At 50.8% G+C, this 27,734-nt stretch overlaps 9 protein-coding genes across 9 annotated transcripts; 6 read left to right on the forward strand and 3 right to left on the reverse strand.

The window, feature by feature from the left end:
- Nucleotides 1-146: 146 nt before the first annotated feature.
- MAA_10067 (Proteophosphoglycan ppg4) lies at nt 147-1,236 on the reverse strand (the record flags this gene model as incomplete). The annotated part of the gene is made up of 5 exons (XM_007828065.1): nt 147-247; nt 303-455; nt 512-612; nt 670-1,109; nt 1,150-1,236. The coding sequence occupies 5 exons, from the start codon at nt 1,234-1,236 to the stop codon at nt 147-149; spliced, it is 882 nt and encodes a 293-aa protein (XP_007826256.1).
- An 8,311-nt stretch (nt 1,237-9,547) lies between these two features.
- Nucleotides 9,548-10,281, forward strand: MAA_10068 (uncharacterized protein; the record flags this gene model as incomplete). Its single annotated transcript, XM_007828066.1, has 2 exons — nt 9,548-9,852; nt 9,906-10,281. The coding sequence occupies 2 exons, from the start codon at nt 9,548-9,550 to the stop codon at nt 10,279-10,281; spliced, it is 681 nt and encodes a 226-aa protein (XP_007826257.1).
- An 834-nt stretch (nt 10,282-11,115) lies between these two features.
- Nucleotides 11,116-12,472, reverse strand: MAA_10069 (proteinrelated to amidohydrolase; the record flags this gene model as incomplete). The annotated part of the gene is made up of 2 exons (XM_007828067.1): nt 11,116-12,098; nt 12,157-12,472. 2 exons carry the CDS (start codon nt 12,470-12,472, stop codon nt 11,116-11,118), a joined length of 1,299 nt encoding a protein of 432 aa, XP_007826258.1.
- A 298-nt stretch (nt 12,473-12,770) lies between these two features.
- MAA_10070 (methyltransferase) lies at nt 12,771-13,586 on the forward strand (the record flags this gene model as incomplete). Its single annotated transcript, XM_007828068.1, has 1 exon — nt 12,771-13,586. One exon carries the CDS (start codon nt 12,771-12,773, stop codon nt 13,584-13,586), a length of 816 nt encoding a protein of 271 aa, XP_007826259.1.
- Nucleotides 13,587-14,002: 416 nt separating this feature from the next.
- MAA_11016 (uncharacterized protein) lies at nt 14,003-15,269 on the forward strand (the record flags this gene model as incomplete). Its single annotated transcript, XM_011412961.1, has 3 exons — nt 14,003-14,292; nt 14,387-14,660; nt 14,745-15,269. 3 exons carry the CDS (start codon nt 14,003-14,005, stop codon nt 15,267-15,269), a joined length of 1,089 nt encoding a protein of 362 aa, XP_011411263.1.
- A 616-nt stretch (nt 15,270-15,885) lies between these two features.
- On the forward strand, nt 15,886-16,974 carry MAA_10071 (NmrA family protein; the record flags this gene model as incomplete). The annotated part of the gene is made up of 1 exon (XM_007828069.1): nt 15,886-16,974. One exon carries the CDS (start codon nt 15,886-15,888, stop codon nt 16,972-16,974), a length of 1,089 nt encoding a protein of 362 aa, XP_007826260.1.
- A 1,587-nt stretch (nt 16,975-18,561) lies between these two features.
- Nucleotides 18,562-19,953, forward strand: MAA_10072 (Mevalonate kinase; the record flags this gene model as incomplete). Its single annotated transcript, XM_007828070.1, has 1 exon — nt 18,562-19,953. One exon carries the CDS (start codon nt 18,562-18,564, stop codon nt 19,951-19,953), a length of 1,392 nt encoding a protein of 463 aa, XP_007826261.1.
- A 4,498-nt stretch (nt 19,954-24,451) lies between these two features.
- MAA_10073 (uncharacterized protein) lies at nt 24,452-25,103 on the forward strand (the record flags this gene model as incomplete). The annotated part of the gene is made up of 2 exons (XM_007828071.1): nt 24,452-24,724; nt 24,795-25,103. The coding sequence occupies 2 exons, from the start codon at nt 24,452-24,454 to the stop codon at nt 25,101-25,103; spliced, it is 582 nt and encodes a 193-aa protein (XP_007826262.1).
- Nucleotides 25,104-25,929: 826 nt separating this feature from the next.
- Nucleotides 25,930-27,089, reverse strand: MAA_10074 (Fungal fucose-specific lectin; the record flags this gene model as incomplete). The annotated part of the gene is made up of 3 exons (XM_007828072.1): nt 25,930-26,348; nt 26,414-26,804; nt 26,871-27,089. 3 exons carry the CDS (start codon nt 27,087-27,089, stop codon nt 25,930-25,932), a joined length of 1,029 nt encoding a protein of 342 aa, XP_007826263.1.
- Between the last annotated feature and the right edge of the window lie 645 nt (nt 27,090-27,734).

A 27,734-nucleotide genomic window follows, 5' to 3' on the forward strand; every position in this document is an offset into this window, starting at 1 on the left:
TAAAACCTAATTAAAGCTTAAAGTTAATTTTTATAAAACCCTTTAATAATTAATATCTAGCCTGTATATCTGGGACCCACTTCTGGTCTCTGACAAATACCCCCAGAATCAGCCGGAAAATAACCACAAGCCTAGTGAGGCCTGCTTTACTGAAAAATGTCATTCTGAGCACCAGGTGCCCAACCCATACCCTGGTTATACCCCGGAGAAGCGCCATTAGGAACCTGGACATTGTTTCCTTCTGCTTCTATTGAACTGGTCAGATGTCTATGCAGTTGGTCACGTTGTGAAGAGACACTTACGGTTCCAAGCAACCATTTGCTTGGCGCCCTTGACGCACTTGGACCGGTCGTGTTGGCAGTAGACGGGCGCCTTGGCGGGAGCCAGTTTGCGATTGGAGTTTGATCCAGTAACGTGGCATCGGTAGTTGGCCATGTACATGTTGGGCTGGCCGCCTATGCGAGATTGTTCAATATGCCGCTGAGTGACGCTCGAACCGTGAAACACTTACATCCTGTGGGAACCCAAAGCCATGCGCAATAGCAGCCCCCAGCCGGACAGATAGGAAGGTCTTTGGGGACCTTGTACGTAGCAATACGCTTCCAGGGAGTGCTTTGAAACGGTTAATCGACAGTGTTCAACTACTGCGAAAATAGCATTCAATCTTACTGCTCGAGCACAGAAAACACGACCAAGTTCTCCATGGTGACCTTGCTTAGATCCGACTCGTAGGAGATGGCCCAGGCGGTACCGGCAGCCATGGTCTGGTTATTCGTGTGGAGAGCACCGTCATCTTGGATGCAACCGGGTGGACTGCCAGGGCCTCGCCAATCTTCTGGGTGTTCCTTGCCGTCGGGCCATGCGCTGGCAAACTTACCGTCGAAAGATAGGCTCGTCTGCGCCTGGTTGTGGGCGAGTTCAACGGTGAACTCGCCGCCTGCAGGGAGGGCAACCGAGGCACCGTTTTTGGGAGGATTGTTCAAGCAACCGCTCTTTCGTTGCATCCACCAGTCGTTCTTGGACAGCATCCAAAGAGGATTGACGGGGTCATTAGCATTAGGGTTGTAGTTGGTTGGATCAGGGCCGCCCTTGATGAAGGTGGTTAGATACTGTCTGGCCAAGTTATGGTCTCGCCCCAATATGACTGACCTCGCAGTACATGCCCTTAACAAAGGCCGCCGTGTGAGCAGAAGCACTTGTGGCTAGGAGAAGGATGGTAGGGAGTGGATAGAGCATTCTGAATAACGAGTTGCAAGCGAATAAATTGTGGTGTGTGCTCAATGGTTGGCTACTCCAAGGTACAGTCGACAAAGGCAGCAGCTAGACTTATATACTCGGCGCTTACGGATAGCATCCTCACGGCACTAGTTTCCGGACTTGTTTCTCCGTCTTCTTGTCTGGTCGTGAGGTTACATCCCATGCATGTAATCCTTAGCGCCGCCACAAGGATGACGGATTGACCGACTCTATGGCCGCTGACACCAACCTGCTTTGTGCTTGGATGAAGAAAGCACAGATGTGCTTGGAAGGGGAAAACTACCTTTCTTACATGCTCTTGCGTTTATTGACTCGCTGGGAGGGGCCCCAAAATGAATAATACCAGTTGACTGCATTGGATGAGCTATGAGAACACTTCTTTGGTCACCGTGTCAACAGTTTCGCCGATCATTCTGTGAGACGTAGTTGCGGACCATCAAATTTACCAAATAGTCATGCAAACTCCAGTCCTAGCCTGTCACCGGATAAAGTCCCGAATATCTTCCCAATTGATGTCATTCCATCATCTGCCATTGGAAACAATATGGAGGCCATCATGTCCCGTACGGAACCCCTGAACGCAGCCGTCTGACGGTACACTTCATGGAAGAATATTTGTCCCGTCGGCTAGAACAGCGAATTAAGTCTCGCCACTGAACTACCATGTTACCTGTTGGGTTGCAGAATTTCCCTAGTCGGGCCGACCCGCTTACCAATGGAACATCTTATTGGTGGCATTTCTTCTTCACGCCGTTTTAAACTATAACGATGCTATTTAGTGCTCTTTAACCACTTAAATTTCTCGGCACACATGGCCTAAGAGCTGCCGTATTCAGACTGGCAGTTGGATTCGATCTGATCCCTGTGGCTGGTGTATGTGGTTCAATGTTCTATTGGGGAAGATTTTATGAGGTGGCTAGTAATACGACTGGGTGCTCTTGGGCCAAGAGACAAGGTTCAACGCGTGGGTATACCCTACAAGGAATAACCCGCTCCAGACGTTGCAGTCAGGAAGAAGAAGCGAGGGAAAAGGCTGTTGTGGCGCAGTCATTCCAAGTTTCTTGTAGAGTACTGTGAGATTGCTATGTGATGGACAATGAATAGTATACGTAACGTATATTATAAGTTTTAATTTTACTTGGGAAGAAAATATAAAATGACTATTAGAAAAGAGAGTGGGAAAGCAATATCGCGCATGATTGTTCGGATATAAAAACTAGCAAGCATATTGGCCCCCATGTCTTTTGGCAACGTTTCTCCTTCCTCTACTAGACTAGTTTCCGATCAAAAAAACGACAGAAATTATCCTTACGTGCAATCAATAATTGCCACTAGTCATTCTTTACATATTCGCATGGCAACTTAAATTAGCTGGACCTTCAGGCCACTCTTGTCTCCCAGAAGTTGTCAAGTCAAACCAAGCAGTAGCACCAGTAAGCTCATTGAGACGGAAATAGGAAGAGTAGGTATGGTACACCTCGCCGTGACGAAGCTTAAAAACGCTCAAACCAGGCTGCTCCCCACTCGTGCAATTCCCCGTCCCAGAAGATTTAAATTCCTCCTTTGTTTTAAAACCATACTCGATGACGGCGCCGTTTTTCGTCTAATGTAACATGGCAGTCGTAGTTGAAATCACTGCCAGGGAAGATGCGGAAGAAACATATGCAACATGATTTATATCAGCCACACAGAGACATGCCGATTACAGGCGGCAGCAAGCTTACATCCGGCATATCATGCCGTCACTTTTAATGTACACTGATAATAGTATTAAGTCACTTTTGGTACCGTTATTCATTCTCTGTTAATAGAAGATCGGTCATTAGAAACATGCAAGTATAGTCAGCCATTTCTTGCTCACAACTACAAATCAACTAGCCCAACGCTAGAAGTATGTGAAACTCATGAAAGAAATCCAAACTATCCACAACTTAACTTCATTCTATTTATTACAGGGCCAACTAGACGACAACACCATGGCTTCTTCTAACAGGCGAGCCTGGCCATTTGCCCTAAAATGGCCTGCACAAGAAATACGGCCGTCTAGGCCACCTGGGGGCAGTTTCCGTACTGAGTATGCCGCGGGCCTGGGAATAATTGATATTAATGCGCAAGGACTGCTGAATCGTCTTCCTCCATTCACAAACGCCATAGGTATTTGGGACATCGTCTATTACTATCATCTGCGCTAGCTAATACGTTGACAGCAAGGCATCACTGTTATCGGTCCAAGTAGATGCAGTGCTAGTCGGTTACATCTTGGACTGGAGTGGCACCGCGCTGCGGTATGTGCTTGACAATCAGCTAAATCCAGTGTACCTGGAAGACACAAAGTTCTACGGAGCTGGTGAGGGATCTACCGAGCATTCAGGGTTCCCGAATCGTATAACCGATAAGGCATGTCGAGTAAGATTTGTAGAAAATGACAGGCCGGAAACACCTTTACATGCCCGAAACCGACGAACCTTGAAATAGCCATGACGAACTTATCCCTCGCACAGGCCGAGGAGTTCATGGCTCCGTATAAAAATTTAGAAACAGTCAATAAGCCCCTAGTCTTTGAAACCAATGATAACACCGGCCGACGGATAAAAGGTCGGACCAGTTTGCAGACATGGTAGGTAGAAATAAGCGCAGACCCTATTGTTTTTAAGTATGATGTAATGAACAGATTAGGAGGCAGAGCGTTCTGCACGAGTGATATGCCAGTTACGGTGGTTTAGCCACACAGTCCTATCAAGCAGTCGTCCAATACAGTTTAAAGTACAAGACCCAGGGCCGGAAATATTTAAAAAAAAAAAAAAAAAGGAGAAAATAAATAAACAGCATGAATAATGGTTTCTTTGTGTATTTGGAGAGAGCGGAATTTTATTTACCCTTTATCCTACCCGGTATAGTGGTTGTTGAGATCTGCAGAACAGCCACGAGAATTTAGAGAGTACTTTCCCTGATCCGCAGCAGTTATTGGTCGTCTCATCTGCGGCTGTTCCTCAAGGACTGCCAAAATGTATGGTGTGAAAGCTCTTTGACGTCGGAAGGGAGCTGATTAATCAGATTGCCTGTCTTCTATAGAGTTTGGTCCGGCCGTGCTGATATTCCTCAATTGCATCTTCAGGGCTACTGATCGATGAGGGGAACGGAGAATAGCTGTGCGTTAGGATGAAACAAATCTAAAAATCAATTAGATATAATTATATTCAATAATATATGGGTAACTAACTAGTTGACCGAGGTACAAACTGTCAGCCTTCAATGGCCGGGATGTTGCCTTCTCACCAGTGACAAATTCTGGAGAGCGCGCCTTGCCAGATGGGAAGATATTCGCAAGATAGAGCTTGCCATTAACAGGGCGGAATGAATGACTACAATCAAGAATTTTTCTACTGCCTGGCCTAAACCCTATATCCTCAGGTTTATACACCCGTTGGGGAGATGTGGTGGAGTTGGTGATTGTGACAAAGGCTCAATAGAGGGCTTGGAGCAATAGCTCAATTTAACTAATAACAGTCTTTGGTCTCAAAGGTACTTGGTTTTCGTCAAGGCCTTGAGGGACCGAAGACGTCTATTTATACAAGAAGTCGGTGAGGACCTTCTGCCCTAATCCCGTGACCGTAGCCCTTGTGTAACAGGGCGATTTCCGTGTAACAGTAATCCATCCTTTCGTTTGATTTCATGCTCTGCGCACAGCTTAGCCAGGAGCTGGTTGATGTGAGCATTGCCGGGCTTGGCGAGGGCGACATCACGTTGAATGTGCCAGGGTGAAGATTTATAGCGCTTAGTTATGACATTAACGTCTTGATCTGTTACTAACCTCCATGTACTACACCAATACGGTGTAATTCTGCCATGCCGCAAATAATCTGTCTAATGCAAGTCTGTCTCTTCTCTAAGCTAAAAGGCAGACTAGGGGTTTAAACTTTTTTAACTTTTAAGAATGCCCGCTCTAGGCACGATTCTATAGTTAGGTATTCGATTACATCAAAGGAGATATCCTGGAACTTAGGCTTATCGCCAAGATAGTAACCGATTTTCGCGTAATCTGTCATCAAAACCACATACGTGCTGAAGCAGGTTGTCTGCAAGTATCGCCACATGTCTAGTTCCGCAATATCGCCAAGGGGTTAAAACTTTATAGTTCAAATTTCACTATTGTCCTGTGAGTGTGAGCAAGTCGTAAGTTCCAATAAGATGGCTCCTCTTACTCTGTGAGGATCGCGAGTAAGCCAGGTCCAGTTATCTAGCCTTTGAAGAGTTTTGTAGCCATAAAAAGCGTTATCTTTATACACAATCCGATAAATGTATTTATCCCACCGCTCAAGTAAATATTAATCTCGCCAAAACAGACCGCAATGCGTGAACTGTTTGTACGATGCATAGAGTCCTCGATTTAAAGGAGCCTGCATAGTCGCCATGGTGGTATTATAACAACCTACTCAAAATGAATTGACAGGAGGAAAACTCGTTGAGCGTGTACGCTTCATGCGTCGCGCCGTTGAGCCGGAGTTGGGTTTCGCCGATACTGAGGAGGCCGACTCTACCCGACGCAGGCTGCATATTTACCACACAGTTTCAGGTAATATGAATAAAACAATTATACCTTATTACACGGAGGTCACGTTATAATGAAGGCACGGGCCGGCCCTCGAACCTGGCAATCGTTGCACCAGGGCTCGTGACCTGGTTCAGGCCGTGACAAAACCAAGAACCTTTATTATCAAAGCGAATTATCGGCTAAAGAGATTAGTTCCAAGCCCTTATAATCAAGCCTTTGTCACAGTAGTAGGATACCAGAAAGGGTTGGTAGCACGACTAGCCGACTTGTGGTCTTGACTCACATTACCAGTATCCATGTCCTCTAGGCAAATAGGCCAAGTATTGAACAATGGACTCTAGTAAGATTCGGTCAGTAGGCTCCAGGCTTCTACCCATAAGATTGCACCCTCATGCCAAACTAGACGGTGCCAGATGAGCCGGGAATTTGGGTCCTCCGATCACTGTGCTTCTCATAACAACCATGTCACACAAGATGATTCTGAGCCGTTTTGTTGATCCTTTCATTGCCAATCTCCAAGAAACAATACCTCCCTTTGTTCCTCGACTTCGGCAATCTCGGCAAATGGTGTTCATTGACGCCCAGCGCGCATGGTGCGCACTACCCCATGCAATTTGTACATGGGGAAATTGTGGCGCACTCAGATTATTTGTGAGAGCATATTCGCCGCCCCCATTTCCCTCTATTATCGATTGACTAATCTCGGAAGTGAATACGAACCGCTCAAGACTCGATAGGTTTTGGCGTTATGAAGCAGGGTGCAGATATTTGTGACTGAACGGCGGGTTCTGGCCGTACAACGTTCTCGTTGCTGGACACGGTAATGGGGGTTCTGCTGAGCGAGGTCTGTCTGGCTCTGCCATGCGAAGACGAACCCTTGTTGTGAAATTTGGCATTCTCACTTTTCGACATTTTCCCTTGGTGTTATTGATTAACCGAACTCAAGAAAACCTCAACCCTCTAAAGAGGCTTTCAGCCACCGTCACTTGAACGGTTTACTATTTGCAGGGGCATGTTGCACTTGTCCAAACTCTTTGAGTTCTCCCCCCCCCGATGAACAGTAGCACTTCCTTGTGAAGCATTTTGATTTGAAGGACAAGTGCTAGACTAGATTGTGGCGTTGCGATGCATTCCTGTACGAACAGTCTTTCTCCGCGCACATGGTTTTATTGGTTCCCCAACATGTCACGTTCAACGACGGTCAGCAAGATGCACTGGCTTTACGTCCGACTGGCCACGATTACGGAAGCGTGAAACTGAAAAGGCAGTTTGTGCCTCCACCTGGCTGCGACGGTCACTTTTATTCAAAGCACTTGAGGCCATTCTGGATCCATGCGTCTCCATCGGCCCATCGGGTACATATGTATCGGTGCGGTTCCTCGGTGCGGCTGGACGCCAAGTAGCCAACATGGGCTTGGATCACACATGCACTGCTGCCCAACGAACGTCACGGATGGTTATGCAAGGTCATGGAGTTATTTATATTGTACTAGTAGTCGTATGCTCATTCCATGACCAGCTTCCTTCATATGCCCTTTCGTCCTGCATTTGCTTGTCCAGTCCAAATCTGCCGGTGGTCAGCTGAAGCTCGACTTCGTGTACGTTGCATTGACCGACCAAAGCCGCCCCCCGAAAAAGGCATCAAGTTGTTCAGGGAGAACGCCTCTGCAGCTTAACAGGTTGAGGGGTTCCAGTATTGCCCGCAGCACACCTTATTGCACCACGACCAGCAGTCTTTGATGGCACACGTCGGCGTGTCGCAAATCTTCATGCAGCCTGACCAGTCGGTGTATCGCTTGTCGAGTTCCTCGATGGGGCTGGCGAGCGCGAGCCCGGTAAAGGCAGCCACGGCAACAAGTGTAAACTTCATGTTTATTGCGAGAGGATGTGAAAAGTGGTGGTGAAAGGTGCTGAGTAGGCTAGACTTGATGGATGAAGTTGGATTGTTTGTTTGGAGAGGAAGGCAGAGCGGTATTTATGCTTTCTGCGAGATACGTGTAGCCATGCTCTCCTCCCTGACTTGGGCTTTGAGTCTTGTGATGAAGCCACTGCAGAAACGCAGCGGAGTGAATTATAGGTCTCTATGGTATATATTGAATGCAACCCAACTCTTTCTTACGTGCAGATATATATTGGATAGCTGAGCCCATTCGAGTTGCACACAGAACTCGCCACCAATCAGCAGCCTCGCGCCTCTGGAAACACGCCACTCTCGCCTTGTCAAAGACGAATCGAGACCGAAAGTTGACCGTTTCCTTATGGCGAGAATGCATACCACCCAACTGTTGCTCGCTTACCTGACCTGACTGGAGAACTGCTCTTGCCCACTCAAGTCATCCCATATCCTATGACTAACCTTGACCCTAACCTTAACTCCCAACACTTAGGTACATAACTCTCAGTCAGGGAAAAACTTGGCCCTAGCCAGTCACTTAAAATATCAGGTATCCGCTATAACTCTGCTGTAACTCTCTTATAACTCCAGATGTCCATGACAACTTCGCTGTCTAGACCTAACATCGTTGTGGCAATGGCCATCAGGGCAGGCCAACTGGTAGGCGAGCAACGGTCGGGTCATCTACGCTCCATGTCTCCATGCCAAGTCGTTTTTATTGCCGGCTATTACTCCGAACTCTCCCCACTCTGCCCTGCAGACATTTCCACCCCACCAGATCACTGCAAGAAGGAGTCAACACAGTTCAAATGTTGTCTCTGGGTGGCCGGAGGAGCCCATTGACCCCGGTCACGACTCACGACAAGCGCCTAGCCCTCTGGACCCTTGGGTCACAATGCATAGCCAGGTGGGCGGATGACTTTTTAACCTCATTAGAATTTTACCGTATTTATCCGTCATATCTCCCTGCGTGCTGGCGGCAGCACGTGAGTTTCAGGCCATGCCAAGGCACTCAGAAGAAATACGTGCCGCCGGTATGGTATCATGGGGGTTAGGGTTAGAGACGACAACATTGAACCCGAACCCCAACTCTTTCGTCCTACTTGACACGCATACCTGGTAGCGAGTGGCTTGCTCTGCGGCTGCACGGCTCCAAGGTGCTATCCCATGTTCCGAGTGCTGAGTGTCTGGCCCTTAGTCGTGTGATTGATCAAAGATCCAACGCACTGGCCCGACATGGACATGGGCTGGTTCAAAGTCCTCACTTATACAGCCCCCAAACGTTGAGCCCTCGGCACCAAGTACCGTGACTGGGGACTTGAGCCATGCCATTGACGTGTGTCTGGCCATGGCAGTTTCTGCGAGTCACGGCTGCGGGTGAGAGAAGGACATTTTAACGAGGGATTACGAGGGCGGACTCAAAGACATTATACAGAGATATGTATGGGATGACAAGATTTGTGGCTTTGGAATGTCGCAAACCCTCCACCGAGGCCTCTTTACGCATCAGTCGGATAGCCGCATGTTTCTCTTTTCTTTTGCGCCGGTCCCCATCTGCCCAACAGCCGATCGACACCACAAGTTCCGATTGTGTGCGTTGCCGGCAGCCACGAAAATGCCCTGGCCATCGACGCAATAACAATGGCAAGACGGTGCCACAACTCCCCGCAATGGCTGCGAGCATGAAATGACGGGCAGGCAAGAGACTGCGCGCCCCTTGGCGTCCGACGTGATCAATCAATCTGTATATGTACTCCGTACACAAGTGGCCATGAGCCTGTAGCGCCCATCTTTTTGACACCGGATCTTCAACAACAAACATCCCGTTTAGGATAAAAATCCGCATGGAAGATCAGTTCCAAATTGTCAAGACGTGGAGGGGCTACATTCTGGTATCTAGCTGCCTCCTGCCTTCGTCCAGTGCCGAGAGAGCGAGGATATATCCCGACTACTTGGACAACAACCACGCGCACACGGCCCGCGATGCAACACCAGTCGCACAGAATCAAGTCGCACAAGAGGGCAACCCGCAGCTGCCGACGCCGAGTCCATATCACTGCTACATTACCCAAGTACCTTCTCCCAGAGACTTGCGATACGAAAAGGGCCTCCTCGGCACACCTGGCGAATCTCGCATGGCTGCGGCAAGGTATTTCAAAGGAAAGCAATTTACATGTACATCAAGACTGACGCTGCTTGTAGTGAGCGCTTCGTGGAACCTGACAAGATGAGCCAGTCTATACCGACGAGACATGACGAGGCTGTCCACTCGCCAGACTCGCTCCAACCGGCGGTGCCGTCATGGAAACGAGGCAGTCGAGATTGGGAGCACGGCAGCCGAACTAGTTCGGGGGAGTCGACGTCGAGCGCCAGCCCTGCACCCTTTTCCAAGACCACTCAGCCTGCCCCGGCTACTCCTTTGGGCAGCAGAGACTGTTGCACAAGCCAGAACTGGTCGCGGCCGGTCCCGGCGCCTCCTTCGGCATCCAGCCCGAGTCTTTCTGGAACCCCGCGCCTTGAAGTCCGACCCAAGCGACGGCTGTCTAATGGCAGTATAGAGGATGCAGGGAGCTCTTGAGTCGTAGCCAGGATAGACAGCATGCTTGATGCGCGATGAAGGATTTTATGAGAAAACGAGCTTGGTATTGTGAACAACGGGGTCTGGAGCTAGCTTGCCGTGCCTAGTGTCTACAACAAACGGCCTTGAAGACGGATGCAGCATAGGTGATGTAGCCCATGGATACGTGAAGTCGGGCAGGGAACCAGCCCAACCTACGAAATTAGTCAAACGGCGATGCGCATGATTTCCTCTCTGTAAACGGGCAACAGGTGTCGTTGAATACGGAGAGAGGAGATAGCTAACGATTTATGCAACGAGATATAGTACCTTATGGTCAATATTTCAGTGGAATATACGGACATTGAGATTTCATTCCGTTTAATTCCGGACCTGGAATAAATGGCAATCAGGTCCAACTTGTATCTCTTCATCTCCAAGTCTGACCGGTGTGGCAGATTTCACACATGAGATTCGGCCCATGTTGTAGTAGCAAGATATAATGCTACCATATTCATTGGACGAGTATAAATCAGATCACTGTGTTGGTAAAGAGAAGCTTCGCAACCTTCTTTCCCCTTTTCTGTTGCTCAGTCCAAGCTCTGACGAATCAAGGGACGAAAGACGCTGTAAAGTACCGATAACAGGCCATGATGTGACAGATAGCAGGTTGCAGTCACGGCTCGTTTCATCTTCCCAATGTCCAAAGTCGAATAGCCGTCCGCTCTACAACTCCCAAGATTACGGACGACATCAAAATGCTCCATGTAGCCAAAACAAAACGTCCGTATACAAGCTCAACTTTAATATCTGCAAGGACGGTATATACATCTCACATCCATATTTAATCGCCAGTTATTTCGCCCCCCGTCCACTGCCATTCAGCTCCCCTACATCGTGCCTCCATTGCTCCCGTATCTCCTCCAACAAGCCAGGCGTTGCACACACGTCAGTTCCCGTCCCAGCCATAGCCTTGGCAACCCTCATGGCTCTCGCAAACGCTCCCCTAGTCCCAGACGCCTTCTCAAAGTCCGGAGTGTGCGGCGGTCCCGCCCTGGCACCAGGGGGAATAGCAAAGCTGACATTCATGCTCGGCAGAGCATAACTCAAATTTCCCTGGTCCGTACTCGCCTTGACCCAGGTAAACTGCCCTGGCGGCGGCAGCGGCGGATCGGGCATATCGGGCATGGCCTCCCAGTACTTTCTGTACGACGCCGCAAGCACGCGGTTCGGAAAGTGGTCCTTGTAGCCTGGCACAACCTCCATCTCGACCCTCGCCCCCGTAGCTTCAGCCCCGGCGCGGAAACAGGCCTCGACTTTCCTCTGCAGCTCCTGCAGCCGGGATGCGCTGGCGGCACGGAGCACGGCAACGCCAGCGGCGTGCTCGTGGATGACGTTGGGTTTGTTCCCACCGTTTGTGATTTGCAAACCTATCACGTCGTCGGGCCTCGTCTGCTGACGCAGGACCGATATAGCATTGTAGGCGACTATGAGGGCGTCAAGCGCGTTGATGCCCAGCCACGGGCTGTTGGCGGCATGGGATGCGCGGCCGTAGTAGGCCACGTTGAGGTGTGTGAAGGCGGTTGTTCGGACCATGGGGCTGTTGTTCAGGATTCCGGGGTGCGAGATGAGTGAGACGTCGACGTCTGCATAGGCGCCTGCCTCGAGGCATTTGATCTTGCCGCCGGCGCCGCCTTCTTCGGCCGGCGTGCCGATAATGATGACCTTGCCGGGGAGGTGGTGGCGGCGCAGCATGCTGGCCGTGGCGAGACCGGCGGCTAGGGACACCATGGCGATGAGATTGTGCCCGCATGCGTGGCCCAGGTTTGGAAGAGCGTCTACGAGGAGGAGTCAGTATCTGCGGGTGGCCTGCTCGAGATGAATAAAGAGTCATACCCATCTCTGCGTTGAACGAGACGACTGGGCCGGGCCGGCCGCTATCATAAACGGCCACCCATGCCGTTTCCAACCCATATGCTGAGCGAGTGACGCGCCAGCCTTCTTGGGACTGCATAAAACTGGTCAATGCATCATGAGCCTTGTACTCCTTGTAGGCGAGCTCAGGGTTGTCGTGGAGGAAGCTGTTTAGGGACCACAGAGAAGGCTCCAAGCCACGGATGAAGTGGTCGATACCGGGTAGGTACTCGCATGTGGTTTCGGAGCACCCTACCTCGTCGCCGGGTCTGGGTACAAGGACGAATCCGTCTTCCATGGCTTTGATTTACCCGAGGCTTGGATTTGAAGCTGGCTACTTTACCTCATGACAATGCTGCCGTTGGAACTTGAGAGGCCAAAAGGGTGCGGAAACGTGATTGCTCAATGCCGAGCTGAGTCAGCAGGACTCTCCCAGTCCCAGAGTCGTACCTTCCAGATGTCAACTCATCGGCAGGAAAGAGTGATTTTTCTCTCCCCTGTTCGCTATCCCGAGGCGCTTTTTGCTTCCAAACAGAAACTCGTGTCGACCTGGGGACTGGTAGCCCGTCTGATGCACAGCGAGAGAGCACGAAACAATGTCCAACAAGCACAATGTGGCGACTACGTTAAACTACTGGGACGACCCCGGTGATGGCTCCAAGCCGACGCCCATCTTCATCGGCAAGGGCAGAATCAGCAACAAACGGCCGCACAAGGCATGGGACTTTGTGGTGACGGACATCAGCGGCGACGAGGACCAGTACACGCTCGACGGCCACGGATTCCAGTACTGCCGGCACCAGAGCCGCGAGGAGGCCTTCACCGACGAGCAGCAGATCCGAGGCAGCTACTACGCAGAGTGCGAGCAGCTCATCAAAGCCACGACGGGGGCGCGGCTTGTCCACATCTTCAACCACAAGGTGCGGCGCGGCCCAACGCAGTGGCACCACCTGGGCCTGCACAACCTGGCCAACCGCGGGCCCGTCACTAGAACGCACGTCGACCAGTCGTACCATGGCGCCGAGCGGCGGTTGCGCTGGGAGTTCCCCGCCGAGGCCGACGAGATGCTCACGCGCCGCTACCAGATCATCAACGTCTGGAGGCCCATCCAGCCCATCCTCAAGGACCCCATTGCCGTCGCCGACGCCGCCTCCGTGCCCGACGCCGATCTTGTCGGGGCCGAGATGACCGAGGACGACTTTGTCGGCGAGTCGTGGGTCGTCCGCCACAATCCAGGCCACCGCTGGTTTTACAAGCACGGCATGACGCCCGAGGACGTGCTGCTCATCAAGTGCTTCGACTCAGACACGGCCGTGGCCCGCCGGGCGCTGCACTCGGCGTTTGAGGACGCGGCGTACCGGGCCTGCGAGTCTCGGCAGAGCATCGAGGTCAGATGCCTGGTTTGCTACTGACGTCGGCCACCTACCTAGGTAGGCAGCCAAGGGTGCCGGTCGATAGTAGTGTGAGGGGGAATGCTACGCTCACATGCGTGCTTCGTATTCACTTTCTGTGTTCATGCGCCGTGCGGGTCTGCGGAAGCGGGGTTGAAATGGCGATATCTCGCGCATTCGGAACGTGGTACGCAATGCACGGGTACGCGGCGGGTATCGACCGAGGAACGGGGTAGTAGTACCAGACCATCAGTTCCAAGTTCTGGAGAGCCAAGACGATTGGCGACTGCCTCCCCGGGTACCTACCTCTAAGTAGGTATATATAATGCTGACGTCCTCTTGACCGGCCCTCGCGTCCATGTCCCAGTCCATCCACTCCCACCCGCCCGTCGCCGTGATTATCCCGTCAAGTGCCTCGGATTATAAAAATCAGCATCATGGCTCCCGTCCTTGACCCCCCGCAGACCATTGACTGGATGGGCAAAAAGGTGCCCGTGTGGTCCATGCAGACCATCAACTACGGGCTCCTGCTCTCCCAGGACCCCGGCGAGATCGACAAGGTGGTCAACGCCTGCTTGGAGGAGGGATACTTTTACCTCGACCTCCAGGGCATCGACGGCCGCCGAATGCTCGCCGACCACCAGGAGACGCTCAAGCTGATGAAGCGCTTCTTCGCCGCGCCCCTCGAGGCCAAGAACGAGTTTGGCCTCATCTCCTCGCATCTGGGGTGTGTTGTTTACCTCTGCTTCCCTCTGCCCTGCCGCGGGACAGACCTGGACAGTCAATGACGCATGATTCTGACCAATCCCCTCCCAACGCAGCTACGAGCCCGTGGGCAGCCGCACCGGCGTCGGAGCCGGCACCAAGGACGGCTACGAGATGCTCAAGGTGTCGCGGGACGAGATCCAGCGCGACAGCCCCAAGATCCCGGCGCCCGTCAAGAACAGCGGCGACCTGCAGATCCTCGAAAATGCCATTGGCAGCTGCAACACCGTCACCAAGGTGATTCTGTCGGCGCTGTCGACCGGCCTGCACCTCACCGGTGCCGGGCGCTTCGAGAACTCGCACCGCAACGAGCGGCCCTCGACCACGACTGTGCGTATGCTCTCTTGTGCTTGTCATGTGTACATGTATGACCGTTGAATAAACACCTCTCACTTACACCGTCGCCGTGACTAGCTGTCCATGATGCACTACCTCCCCTCCGAACTCGCCGGCGAGAACCGCATCGGGCACCAGAAGCACACCGACATCAGCACCCTCACCCTCCTCTTCAGCGAGCAGTGGGGTCTGCAGATTCGCCCTCCCGGTGCCTGCGGCGCGCGAGAGATGGGCTTCGTGGCGCCCAAGCCCGGCTGCGCCTTTGTCCACGTGGGCGACTCGCTGCGCTTTGCGAGCGGCATGAAGTTCCAGAGCTGCATCCACCGCGTCGTGCCCTTCGATCCCACCGAGCACCGATACTCGATTGCCTATTTCCTGCGCGCCGAGGACGATACCATGTTTGTCGACTCGGAGGGCCGCGCCATCACCGCGGGGCAGTGGCACGACGAGAAGTTCAAGGCCTTTACCGACCCGGAGCTGTGGCAGGCCATGGCGCCCAAGTCGATGATTTTGGGGGGCATGAAGGAGGACGGGGAGGATGAGCCCGTTGCTGCGATGGTGGCAGACGCGAGAGCCCAGGCTGCCGTGTCGGCTAAAGCTTAGGTTGAGCATGGTTCTATGTGTGCGTGACTGATTCTGGACCGCGACTTGTGATGAAAGACGTAGTTAATAAGAGCACAAAGACACTCTTTTATAAGAAAGCAACTCTGCGTCATGATAGGACAGAAAACGGGCCAATTATTCCCTACTTCTATTGCCGAATCACTAATCAACCACCTCAGGTCGGCTCAATCCAACACACCTGACCATTCAGCTCGTAGGGCGCGCATGACGTGGCGCTGACATATCCGGATGTTGGATGAATTAATAAGAATAAAGGGTAACCGCTCATCCCGCAACAAGCCACGTTTTTGACAGCCACCACCACTCCTTCAGCTATGCGGCAAACTCAACCACCACTAGCCGCCGGTGTGTGAATTGACTCACTCGGCTGGATGAGTGATCTGATCACTCATCGCTCCCGAGTGCTCTAGATTCGAGGCAAATTGCCTCTCCGCGGCTGCCGCTTCCAATGCGAAATGTCATTGCCTCACAGCACCGCCAGCTATATAAACGAAGCATGGTATCCGGCTCCCAGAACTTTCCAACACAATGTGAACCACAACCCAAGTAGTTTCTATCTCAGCCGTCTCCAAAAGAGCCATATCCGCCGACCAAAATGGCACCACTCGTCTTCGTCATTGGCGGCACTGGCGCCCAAGGCATCCCCGTCATCCAAGGGCTCGTCCAGGACGGCGCATACGCAGTCCGCTTCTTGACCCGCGACGCCAACTCCCCACGATCCAAGCATCTCCTCACCCTAGGAAACGTATCCGCCCTCGAGGGCACATTCACCGACGAAGACGCGCTGCGCACGGGGTTCCGCGGCGCGCGCTACGCATTCGTCAACATTGACGGCTTCAACTCCGGCGAAAAGACGGAAACGTTCTGGTCCATGCGCGCCTACGAGCTAGCCCTCGAGGAGGGCGTCGAGTTCTTCGTCTACGCGAACCTCGACTACGTCTACAAGAAGAGCGGGTTCGACGCCAGCTTCCGGACGGGCCACTACGACGCCAAGGGCCGCGTGGCCGAATGGATCCTCCTGCAGAACAGGGACCCGGCCGTTTCGGAGAGGATGCGCGCGGCCGTCTTCACTACGGGCCCGTACATGGCCATGGTGCTTGCCGCCGGGACGCCCATGGCGCCGAGGGTCGAGGACGGCGTGGTCACCTGGCGGGTGCCGCTGGGGGAGGGCGCCGTGGCGCACGTCGATCTTGATGATTGCGGGTACTATGTCCGCTGGCTGCTGGATCATCAGGAGAGGGCGGACGGGATGGACCTCCAGGTTGCTATTGACCTGGTGGACTATGGGGATTTGGCGCGGGCGTTTGAGAGGGTCACGGGGCGGAAGGCGAGATATGTAGATACTAGTTTGGATGAGTATTGGACGAGCGGGCCGATGGGCACGGGGGGAAGGCCGGCTGGGTATAATGCCGACCCGGGGGATCCGGCGACAATGAGCCTGCGCGCAAACTTTACTGGGTTTTGGAATATGTGGAAGTACTCTGGTGGGAATAGGGGCGTTGTCAGGCGCGACTTTGGGCTGCTTGATGAGATTCATCCGGGGAGAGTGAGGACGGCGGAGGAGTGGTTCCGGCGGGAGGAGGAGAAGAGCAAGAGGTTGGGAACGCCGTCGCTGTGGGAGCGGGCGAATAATCTCAGGCCGGTGTTGAAGGGTCTGGAGGACGGGCGGAAAGGTCGTCTGTAGATGTGCCGGGGACTGGACTGGGACAAGTTGAGATGGTCTGCGGGTTTGCTCAGAGTTTGGGGAGTAGGGCGGAATGGGCTGCAGTATCTGTTATGGAGGAAAGTGATGTCTCTGTTTTCTCTCTTTTTGAGCTACTTAGATGAGGGTGTAATAGTGATGGTCGTGTGTACAGTTGACACAGAAGCATGAAGCAGAGTACTAGTAACCGTAGTAAACCTTGGCAACTAATGGCCTGTATTCCCGGTTACCAAAATTACATGCCTTCACAGCATGGACAACCTAGAAGAGGGGGCCTCTGAACATAGCTGGATAACCGCAGTATCCTACGACCCGTAGAACTCTATAATACAAGTACTGTTGAATTATATTTTCAAAAGCTTGGGGGCTTCGGTATGAACAGACTCAAGTCTGTGATATCGGTTTCCTGTAACAATTTCTGTCCATAGCAGTCCTGTCAACACCCTCGTAGTCTCTTGTTTCCCTGGAGGCCAAGTGACCCAAGTAAGCTTAAATTAGCTTGATAGCGTGTTTGTTAGTATTTGGTTTTGTCGAACTTTGGCAAACTACCGCTCGTAAGGTAGGCTCAATACCACTCTTCAATAGGGCCTCTTGAGCTGCCCGTGGCGCTTGGAGTAATATGTGTGCTGTCAACGAACCCAATTTTCAAGCCACAATATTCGTCGGAGCTACAGAGAGAATACGAGTCATGTGAAAACTGCGTTTATATCCAGTCGGGCTCTTTGCGTTGTCCAACTGGTCCTGGGGCTTCTGCGTGTGCCTCCCAAAACTAGCTGGTATTGCTCCGGCAGTATGACTAGAGACACGGGCCCCATCACTTATAGCTCTCAGTAGATGTTGGAGTTGAAAGATGGTAGCTGAAGAACTTGCTTGGTGCATAAAACCATTTACTCACCATGTCACAGCTTGAGGTACTGCATGAGGATGGGCGAGTAGTAAATTTTCAGGTGAGAGTCCATTTTCTTCCCACTTACACCAGAATACTGATCTTCCGTCCTCTCTATGTAGGCACATAGGTCCATTTAGCATCAAATATTAGAGAGTTACAACGCGTACCGTTCACAGCCCAGTCGTGCTGGGTTTCACCTTGCTTGGTTGCGTGTTGGAAAATCTACCTACTAATGCCAGGGGAAATCAGACTCACGGACCATCTCAGCTCCAAGTGACTGGCTGCAACAGCTATCGAAAAGCCATGCCAAGAGAATGGGGTTGAACAAGTGTGGAAGAGGCTTGGTTTATCTCTTGTATAGCGGAAAGCAGTGCATTATGGGCAACGTCCTTTTTCAGCTTCTTTGTTCTGTGCCAGAAGAACGCGCAACTGTCTCATCACAGACTACAGGTGTGCTAAAATTAGCCACGTCTCTCACTGTGAGTCGGCAACAAGTTCATCCGATGCTTTTCCTGCCAACCAACACCATAAGGCAACCGGTTGTTTGTTGCTTTTTGCCATGTTGGCTTGCTTCAGTTTGAACAAAGCATCAACCAACTTTCTGTTCCTTCTTCCATCACTTTTCACCAACACTGTAGCCACGAAGCCGCCATTTACGTATCGCCTCACTGCCGAACGCCATGGAGAGAAAGCCGTCGTCACCATTAGCGCCGACTTTCATGGTGTCTGCGCCTGGCAAGGTCATAGTATTTGGCGAACATGCCGCTGTGTTTGGCAAGCCCGCCATCGCAGCAGCCATCTCCCTTAGATCCTATCTTCTCGTCACGACCCTTTCCAAGTCCCATCGTATCGTCAAGTTAAACTTCAGAGATATTGGCTTAGATCACACTTGGAAAATAGACACCCTACCATGGGGCATATTCCATCGACCTGAGAAGAAAAAGTTTTACTACTCCCTTATCGACTCCCTCGATCCCGAGTTGCTCGACGCTATTATACCGCATGCAGAGGAGGTCTCCAAGCACCTCCCGGAAAAGCAGCGAAAGATGCACGTTCGATCTGCGACAGCCTTCCTCTACCTCTTTCTTTCGTTGGGGTCATTGCATAGCCCCGGGTCTATCTACACTCTGCGATCCACCATTCCTATCGGTGCCGGTCTAGGGAGTAGTGCTAGCATTTGCGTCTGCTTAAGCACAGCGCTGCTTCTTCAGATACGGACGCTTGCTGGACCTCATCCCGACCAGCCGGCTGAGGAAGCCCAGATACAGATTGAGCGCATCAGTCGTTGGGCTTTTGTGGGCGAGCTGTGTATACACGGAGATCCTAGTGGAGTGGACAATGCAGTGTCTGCCGGTGGTCAGGCTGTTGTTTACCAAAGAAAAGGCTCCGGACCGCCATCCGTCATTCCTCTCAACAACTTCCCCAAGCTGCCGCTTCTCCTCGTAAACACTCAACAACCCCGTTCAACAGCGACACAGGTGGAAAAAGTAAGAGAACTAAGAGCAAATCACCCTCACGTGACGGGACTGATTTTGGATGCAATTGGCCAACTGACAAGCTCTGCTCTGGCCGATTTGGAAACCAATGGCATGTCCGACATGGACCGGTTGGGAACAATGATTCGTATGAATCACGGATTGCTGGTCTCGCTGGGAGTCTCTCACCCACGCCTGGAGCGTATCCGCGAGCTTGTGGATCATGCAGACGTTGGCTGGACGAAACTGACTGGCGCCGGAGGTGGCGGGTGTGCTATAACGCTTTTTCGACCAGATGCCCAATTGGAAACAATGAAGGAGTTGGGGAGGAAATTTTGTATCGACGGCTTCCAGATATACGAGACCATCTTGGGCGCTGATGGAGTCGCCGTACTTTGGCCTGCTCTTTTCCGAAGAGGCAGCGATGGGAAGGGAGATGAAGAGATCAACCAGGAACTATTTGAGAAGGCTGTAGGTGTAGAGGGCATTGAGGCTCTGGTTGGAGTAGGAAAGTCTGAAAACGGGGAAGGATGGAAATTCTGGACTCGAACTGTTGAAGATGAACGCGACCAGTCTCTTGACTACTGCCCCAGTTAAGGGAATGATGATGAAGCGACTTAATGGCGTTTTATCAAACATGTTGAGCAAAGAATCCTGCCGATGCCATCTTTTCCAATACTTTGAGACACAGCTTGCGCATCTCTGCTCGCCTGGAAATAACTGGCACGATACAGTTGGAAGTAAGACTCGTATATTCGCCTTTGCATTTGCATAAAGTCTGGGAAAAACCGAAAATAGATAGGGAAAAACCCATGACAAGGTTCGACCAAATCCGCGAAATCACCTCTGAAATGAGATTTTAGCTTTCCTGTGTATTACAATTAGATGCCTGTTCAAATTCTTGGAAGTCTTGACTGCTACTTACACATCCACACCCTCCGACCTGTTTTTTTCGTCCGTCTCTGTTAGCCTTGTGTCCTCAAAATGGGAAGAGTTATTGGAACTCACCCCCCCACAGCTAGCACAGCATGTACACGGCTACATATTTTGTCGATATTAGTTGCACGAATAGCAACCCTGGGGAAGAGGGACTCGGCAAGGCCAAACATGGTGCAGTGCACCAATCTTTGATTGTGAGGGAGATCGAGGATAGCTTACAGATTGTCCACATCTGTAATTTGTTGTTTCTATTAGCTCTACATGAAATCCTATCTCATGAATACAATTACTACTTACATCGCAGACCTTTTTTCCAAGTTTGTCTTTTGCTGCAGATACCATTTTCACGCAGTCGAGAAATGTATTGTTGAGAGATCTGCAAGTTGGGCTTGTGCAAATTGCGAAGAACAAGTGTCGGGACGATCCATGGCGAGCTGGAACACAAGTCAAGCCGGTGGTTTACTTCCATCTATCTCATCTATCTGTCTGCTTCCCCAGGACTGACTGGCATTGGTTCTCATGAGGCTCCGGAGGTGTGTTTGTTGGTTGTCGTACACAAAACTTGTTAGTTGTTTCCCTACCATCTTGTCTGGTGGAATGATCACGCAATGGTCGCACATGAGTTCTCTTTATTGGATCAAATCATCATGAATTCATCCAATCAGTAAGACCTATTTTAACGGCTGCCTAGAGAGTGATGAACGTTGTGATATCATCGGCTCTGATTCGACGTCCGCAGGGTGATAGCTGCAAAAGACAACGGAGATTTAACAATCTGTTGTGAGGATTGGTAACTTGACAGTGATGAGGTTTATTGTGTGCATGTTTCCATCACTTCGCCACCGCACGTCCCAGCACCGTAGAGCAGCGAAGCGGCAGCATGTTTTGGTGGTCGCGCGAGTGAGAACAACATATCCAAGAGGCGTGCCTTGTTACTAACTTGGGCCAGAGGCTATGATGACTGTTTCTTGGTAAGTGCAGAATGGTGGGCATGGCGCGCCAGTAGGATCAGACGAAAGTTTCCCGTCACCTCGGCCAACTCAAACTCATCAAACATGCCGTGCATCCTTGACGATGATAGGCTGGTAGAATTCCAAATTACATCCTGCTTTTGTGACCCTGGACCCACTGACGATCCGTGCCATAGTGGTCAGTCATGCGGGAAAAGCAACGTTCATACGGAGACAGTGTTGCTGTGTCGACACGACCAACGGGCCAAGACCTCATGAAACCGCCCAGCGGCGAGCAGGGGAATGTAAGAATCTGCTGTTTGGAAGTCTCTGTGTTCCCTATTTTAGTCACTGAAATGTGCCGCTAAATAATCGTGACTAATGTCGTGCTTAACCCTCTCGGGATTGACTGTATTCGCCGTGGATGAACTGGATTTCATGATAGTCGTCTTTAGTGTCACGAACACAGAGAGTAAGATCGAGGCTGAGGCTCAGATCTGGTTTCAACATTCTTGCGCCATCGGTAGATTTGAGGGTGGCGTAGAGGTCATTCAAAAATACCGCAGCATTTTATCTCCTTCCGAAGTGTTCTGGCATGCAAAGGCGAGACTGATGTTGTCCACCGTCATGCTGGTCAGGTCTCTTTCTGTGCCACAAATTTTCCAGCCGTTGACGCAAAAGATCCCGTATGGGCTGAGCCTCACCCTCGTAGTGCGTGGATGGCTTGGCAGATAACTTTTGTATGTGGGAGCGGAGTCTCCTCCGGGTAGAAGTTGTGACAATCTGAGAATCCCATTGCAAATCTTCTCCTTCACGCCGACCTGGATAATGAGAAGATTGTCCTCGACACGGTATAGAAGAGGATGTGCGTCGTTGTCTGAGGTCACGAGGCCGCACGACGAAGCACGCATCATCATGTCATTGGGGAAGAGGGTCGCGGCAACCTCGCTGCCCGATACATTGAAGGCCTGCACGCGACCCGGCCGACGGCAGATACCCAGAGACAAACTACTGCTGGTGCGCTCACAGCCGAGGAGATGAGGCCGACAGCAGCAATACCCAATGATGCCGCGGCCATGATCTTGTCAATCGCGGCTGAGCCGGACATCACAAGACGTCGACTGCAGGCGACCACCCTGCAGAGTATGAACCAGAAAGATATCAGAGAGAATGCTACCAACCATGACGGATTGCGCGAACCTAGCTCGTCACGTACGATAGCTAGGCGGCCAACCTGGATACAATCTCAGTACTCTCACGAGGCTGTTGATGAGGCTGAATGCTGATTGCCATCAAAGCCCCGGAAACTCTGAGAATGCAACAGCTTGAATGGCTTAGTATATCTTCCACCCTTCACGTAATTGTCATTCAAAGCGGCAAGGTATTAGTAGGAGAGCTTACAAGGACAAGCTATAATCAAAATGGTGGCTCAGGCGTAGTAAGCACTCACGACATTACTTCTACAGCCCGTCAGATAGCCCGAGGTCTTTGGGGGCCTCAATCGATATGAAAGGATATTTAGAGGCTATTGCCACGACCTAGGCAGACGACATTTGACATGGTTTGTATTGATTTGATAATGTACACTATATGAGTTTTGTCGTGGTAAGTGAATACCGTCTTTAAATAGTACCATCAGCTTAGTTGTGCCTTATTTACGGCTGAGAGTGCCGGGCGTTTTCGCCTCGGCTACGCCGAAAAGGGTCGATCCGTCATGACCTCTGGAGGCCTCAAGGCCAGAGACGGCGGTAAGCCCTGCCCAGACGGGTCTGGTGTAGTGGACCTTTCCGCCTTTCCGGCTAAGCGGGAACATGAACTCCACATATGTTTCCCTTTTGGGATTGTAAAGGCGGGGGAGCCCCACTTGGGTCAAGGCTTCCAAGGCGCGCCATTCTATCCAGCCCGGGTCCTTGCCGACTGCAAACAGCATGGTTACAGAGAAACTGTGCACTGGTTACTATGTATTTCGTCATGTCGGTCTTGAGGCGATAGACGGTAGTCTCCTAATTGCAGCCCTTGTATCTGTTCATGACTTCCCTGACCGTGTTGTACAGCGCTTAGCCATAGAACCCAATCAAGCCATTTTATTACCGTACCCGAAAGGGTAATAAGAACCCCATGTCCCAAAAGATGGCGATACTATTCACCGTCCATGGTGACCACGGGAAGCCCATAGGGAAATTGACTTGCATCAGTATTACATGTCAAGTTTTACTAGGTCGAAAACAAAACAAATAGGGGAGAGACAAATTTCTACATCGCTACCACGAACTTGGTCCTAGGGAACCGGGTATAGTAGTTCGCCGGCCATGAATTTCCTGGAGGGGTGCAAATGTATCGACGGGCTTGTCCAGAAGCAGGGAAATCTGGCGTTCGGGGCAATGATAAACGCAAGGCGTGTGGATTAACGAGCAGAGTGGCGTAAAGGGGAGAATATTATAACAACAAGCATTTGGGGCTTAGATAAACGTATACGAGATGAATTCTATATATAGTATATATATATCTGTACACCTTATCGGTGAAGCATATCTAGTATTTATTTCGTATATAAGCGTCGATTAAGATAGACCCGTAATATCTGTAGAGATGAGCATAAATACAAAGAAACGCCACCATCGTCATGTTTATCAAGGAATAAGCCTAGGGTGCGGCGGAGCCTAAGGCTGGGGACCTAATTGTAGCGCCACTAGATTCATCTGGATTAGACTAGCCGAAGACATCAGGAGGATTTCTAAATATGGCCAGGTTCTGCCAGAAACTCAAGCGCCACGGCCTGTGGCGGACTTGGTGACAAACAAGGTCCCAGGGGTTAGGCGGCGCTAGGCTCAGGAATGGATGACATCAGTAGGGCTTAGAGTCTTGAGTTGATCAATTAAGTTCATGTGGCTTGCCTATAAACTAGCCACACCAAGATAAGTTGGTGCATATTATTATGAAAATTATATAGGGCTGAAAAAGTATAGGCTGCGCCACGTTACGGATACAAAAGGTCTAGAACTAGTAGTAAGTGTCTTCTACGCAAGAGCATAGAAACAGAAATTATAATGGCAGTGTTATGCTAGTTCTGCAACATATATAAAGGCAGGGTGCTTCCACCCTTGTAGAGACAACCTCATCTATTGATAGACATCAACACTTGCGATAATCTCGATACGAAACTACCAAAAACTCAGATATCTAGATATCTAACACTCAAAGCAAAAATGAAGTTCCTCACCGTTGGCATCATTTCTCTGGTCTCTATGGCCGTTGCACACCCCTACTATACCACGTCGGCAGTGTCCCCGACCAGCACTTGCGATCAGAGTACCTCGACTAGCACTTGCCAGGAGAGTACCTCGACTAGCATTTACCAGGAGGGTACCTCGACTGGCATTTACCAGGAGAGCACCTCGACTAGCATTTACCAGGGGAGCACCTCGACTAGCACCTACGAATGCACCGAGACTGCAAAGCCCTGTGGGAATAATTATGGCGTGAGTGACCCGCTTGAAATTTCCTATCAATTCCCGAATTTGATAGGATAGGAGATGATGTTCCTAACAGTGTCGGTGTAATAGTGCGGAAGCGACTGCCGACCTAATTACCCACCGGACCATGAGGACGACAACTGCTGCCCTGGCAAGGACTGCTATCATGAAAAGGACTGCTGCTCTGACAAGGACTGCTGCCCTGACAAGGACTGCTATCATGAAAAGGACCGCTGCCATGAAAAGGACCGCTGCCATGAAAAGCACCGCCGCCATGAAAAGCACCGCTGCCATGAAAAGCACTGCTGCCCTGAGAAGCACTGCCGCCACTAGAAGGACTGCCCGTAGGGCAAGATATCGGAAGATCGTTGACGATACTACTTAGAGCAGCGAGTTGGTTGAAGTTGATATGAAATCGCTTGTTTAAGACAATAGAAATCATTGTTTTGCTACTTGCAGGCAGCAATAGTCTACCAAGTATTTAGAATTTTCGTATTATTTTACTCTTTTATATAGCAAATTAGAAGCCTCTCCTTTTATCCAGCTCTTCAACCATCATGTTTCGCGACAGTTCAAAGTCCGGGTGCCCTTTTTGCACGACCTAATTCATTTAGTATCACCCTGCTACACGAGGGCTACGATCACGGGACTAAGGCACAAGGCACACCGACCTCTTGTATTTATAGAGCTTTGTATTCAACTAAGCCTTAAGGGAAACCAAAGACCTTTGATACCAAAGACCATGATAAGACGAATTGAGCTACCAACTCCCAGCCTTTTTCGAGCCCTTGTCGGATTTAGGCACAAAGCTTCCAATGCACTGAACATGGTCGATTATAATAACCTCTAAAGACCTCGAGTTCTGTTCCTGGGAAATCCCTATTTTGGGTTGCTCGCTTTTCAATTCTTGTCTCTTTGTGACCGTTTGCTTCTTCCTTTGGTATCTTATCCCTGTTCGTCCACTGAAGGATGACCTCTTTGTCGAGACCGCAAAGAGACGTAAATCACAATGTAAGCCTAGTGCTCACTGTTGAGACTAGGTCATAATGGTCTGGATGTAAGAGTTTATTCTTATTAGCAAAGCTACAGTATAACAACTCGTAGGCCTATCTCGAGATAATGTGATCGACGTTTCACACCAAACAGGTAGTCCACCATCCCAAGAAAGCCCTACGTCTTGGAACTCTAGAGATTGCACTCTTTGATCCAAATCATTCGAATCTCATAGCAATATGGTCGACTTCGGGGTCAGAGAATATAGCGACCCCACTGTACTCGGTGACGGTATACCTAGTTTTACAAACGCAGTTTCCACCATCATCATCACTCATCGTCGACTGGTGAATTGTCGGCGGGTTTATAGACTGGTAGAAGAGAATAATCTCCGCGTCCGTCGAGTTCGTCGACGACTTCCTGACGACCGCGGCGAGATTGCCTTTTGGCGTGGTTGTCAGAAGCTCAGTAGAGACAACCTCCTGTCCGTCCGAGCCTATAGCGAGACGCTTAATTTCATTTGCGCTAGAGGTGAAGAAAAGGAAGACGTCTTTTAAATTGGTGGATACGGCGTCGGTAGCAGCCAGCGGCGTGTGTGGAGAGGCTTTAGTTACGACACCGCCGACCTTTCGCGTTGCTATCATCAAGATCAATATCTACAAACTTCATTTCAATTAGGCTCGTGTGGGTTTGTGGAACTACCTGTATCCTGCAGCCATGCCAGACTCAAGTTAGTCTGCTGGAAGAATACCACGGGCGGTTTGTTCGAAGCCGTCGTCCCGGTCGTGATGTCGATGCCCAACTCGGCGTGGACGGCGGCCAGGCCAGTACCGGTAAGGACTCTGCTGCCAAGATCTCGCCGATCCTGGACCCATCGATTCTCGTATCCGGTCACCTGACGGATGGCTCCGTTGCGATCCGTAGTCTGGTAGAAGACATGTATCTCATCGTCACAAACGCAGGACTTGACGGCGGCGATCTTGGAATAGTGGGCCGGAGTGATGGATTGACCACGCAGAAATCCTCTGCACCAGGTGTCATCTTTGTAAACGGCATTGTTGAGAATGCCGTCTGTGTCGATATAGAAGATGTACTGTCGCGGCAGATGATATTAGTCTGTCAAGATCCTATGCATGTTTTGACCTGCAGTTTTGCTTACTCTCTCTTCCGTATTCTTTCCAAACGTAGCTGCAAGTGGAGTATAGAGCTTTATATCAGCGGCGCGCAAGTTGGTGATGGTGTAGGCTACCTGTGGCTGTCCGGGGGTCAAGGTAGCCTCGCATAGGTAGCCGCTTGAGGCCTGGAAATAGAGATAGATGACATCGCCATCTGCCAGTGCGGCTAGTGCAGTATCGTGGAGAATAGTAGTGGAAGCCATGATCAAGCGTGCTTTTGGTAATCAAGGGGCTGCAAAAAGAACGAAGTAGTAGACAAGCAGGTCGAAGACGAAGCAAGAGAGAGACCTAATCCCAAGCTTGAGTAAAAGTCAAGTTTGTTGGTTTTCAAGTGTTATCCCCTTCTAATACGTATGGCGATGTGAATATCGTGCGAGATGGTGGGAAGATTTTATCTTATTTATACTGGTCGGGGCGTATCCATCACATACAGCCAGTCAGTGAGGAGTACCGTCCACTTCCTTTCTGCTGCAAAACGAAACCGCTTACTGCTGAAACAACAATATCCCTCTTTTGGTAAACTAAAAGCCCCCAACATACATCAACCGTTCACTTCGTTCATGAGGCGAACCGGTCTCCACTTTGACCGCGACAATTGGTGAGAATGGCTTTACAAAAGATGACGGGCGTTATGTATGAGCTCTGATTTGAAGATATACTGGTGCTATCCCGCCAATAAAAAGAAGCGACGTCGTAATAAAGTGACCGGAAGAACATGCCGGTTAGTACTGGATGCACAGCATGCGCAAGGCGTCCAAACCAGGCTTTCACTCAGAAATGAGGCGACATCGTGGATGGATTTGAGAGGGGGCTACCAACATTCTCCTTATGGATAGCCCAATTGATGA

The sequence above is a fragment of the Metarhizium robertsii genome, assembly GCF_000187425.2.
Source record: "Metarhizium robertsii ARSEF 23 chromosome Unknown MAA_Scf_3, whole genome shotgun sequence".
NCBI lineage: Eukaryota > Fungi > Ascomycota > Sordariomycetes > Hypocreales > Clavicipitaceae > Metarhizium > Metarhizium robertsii.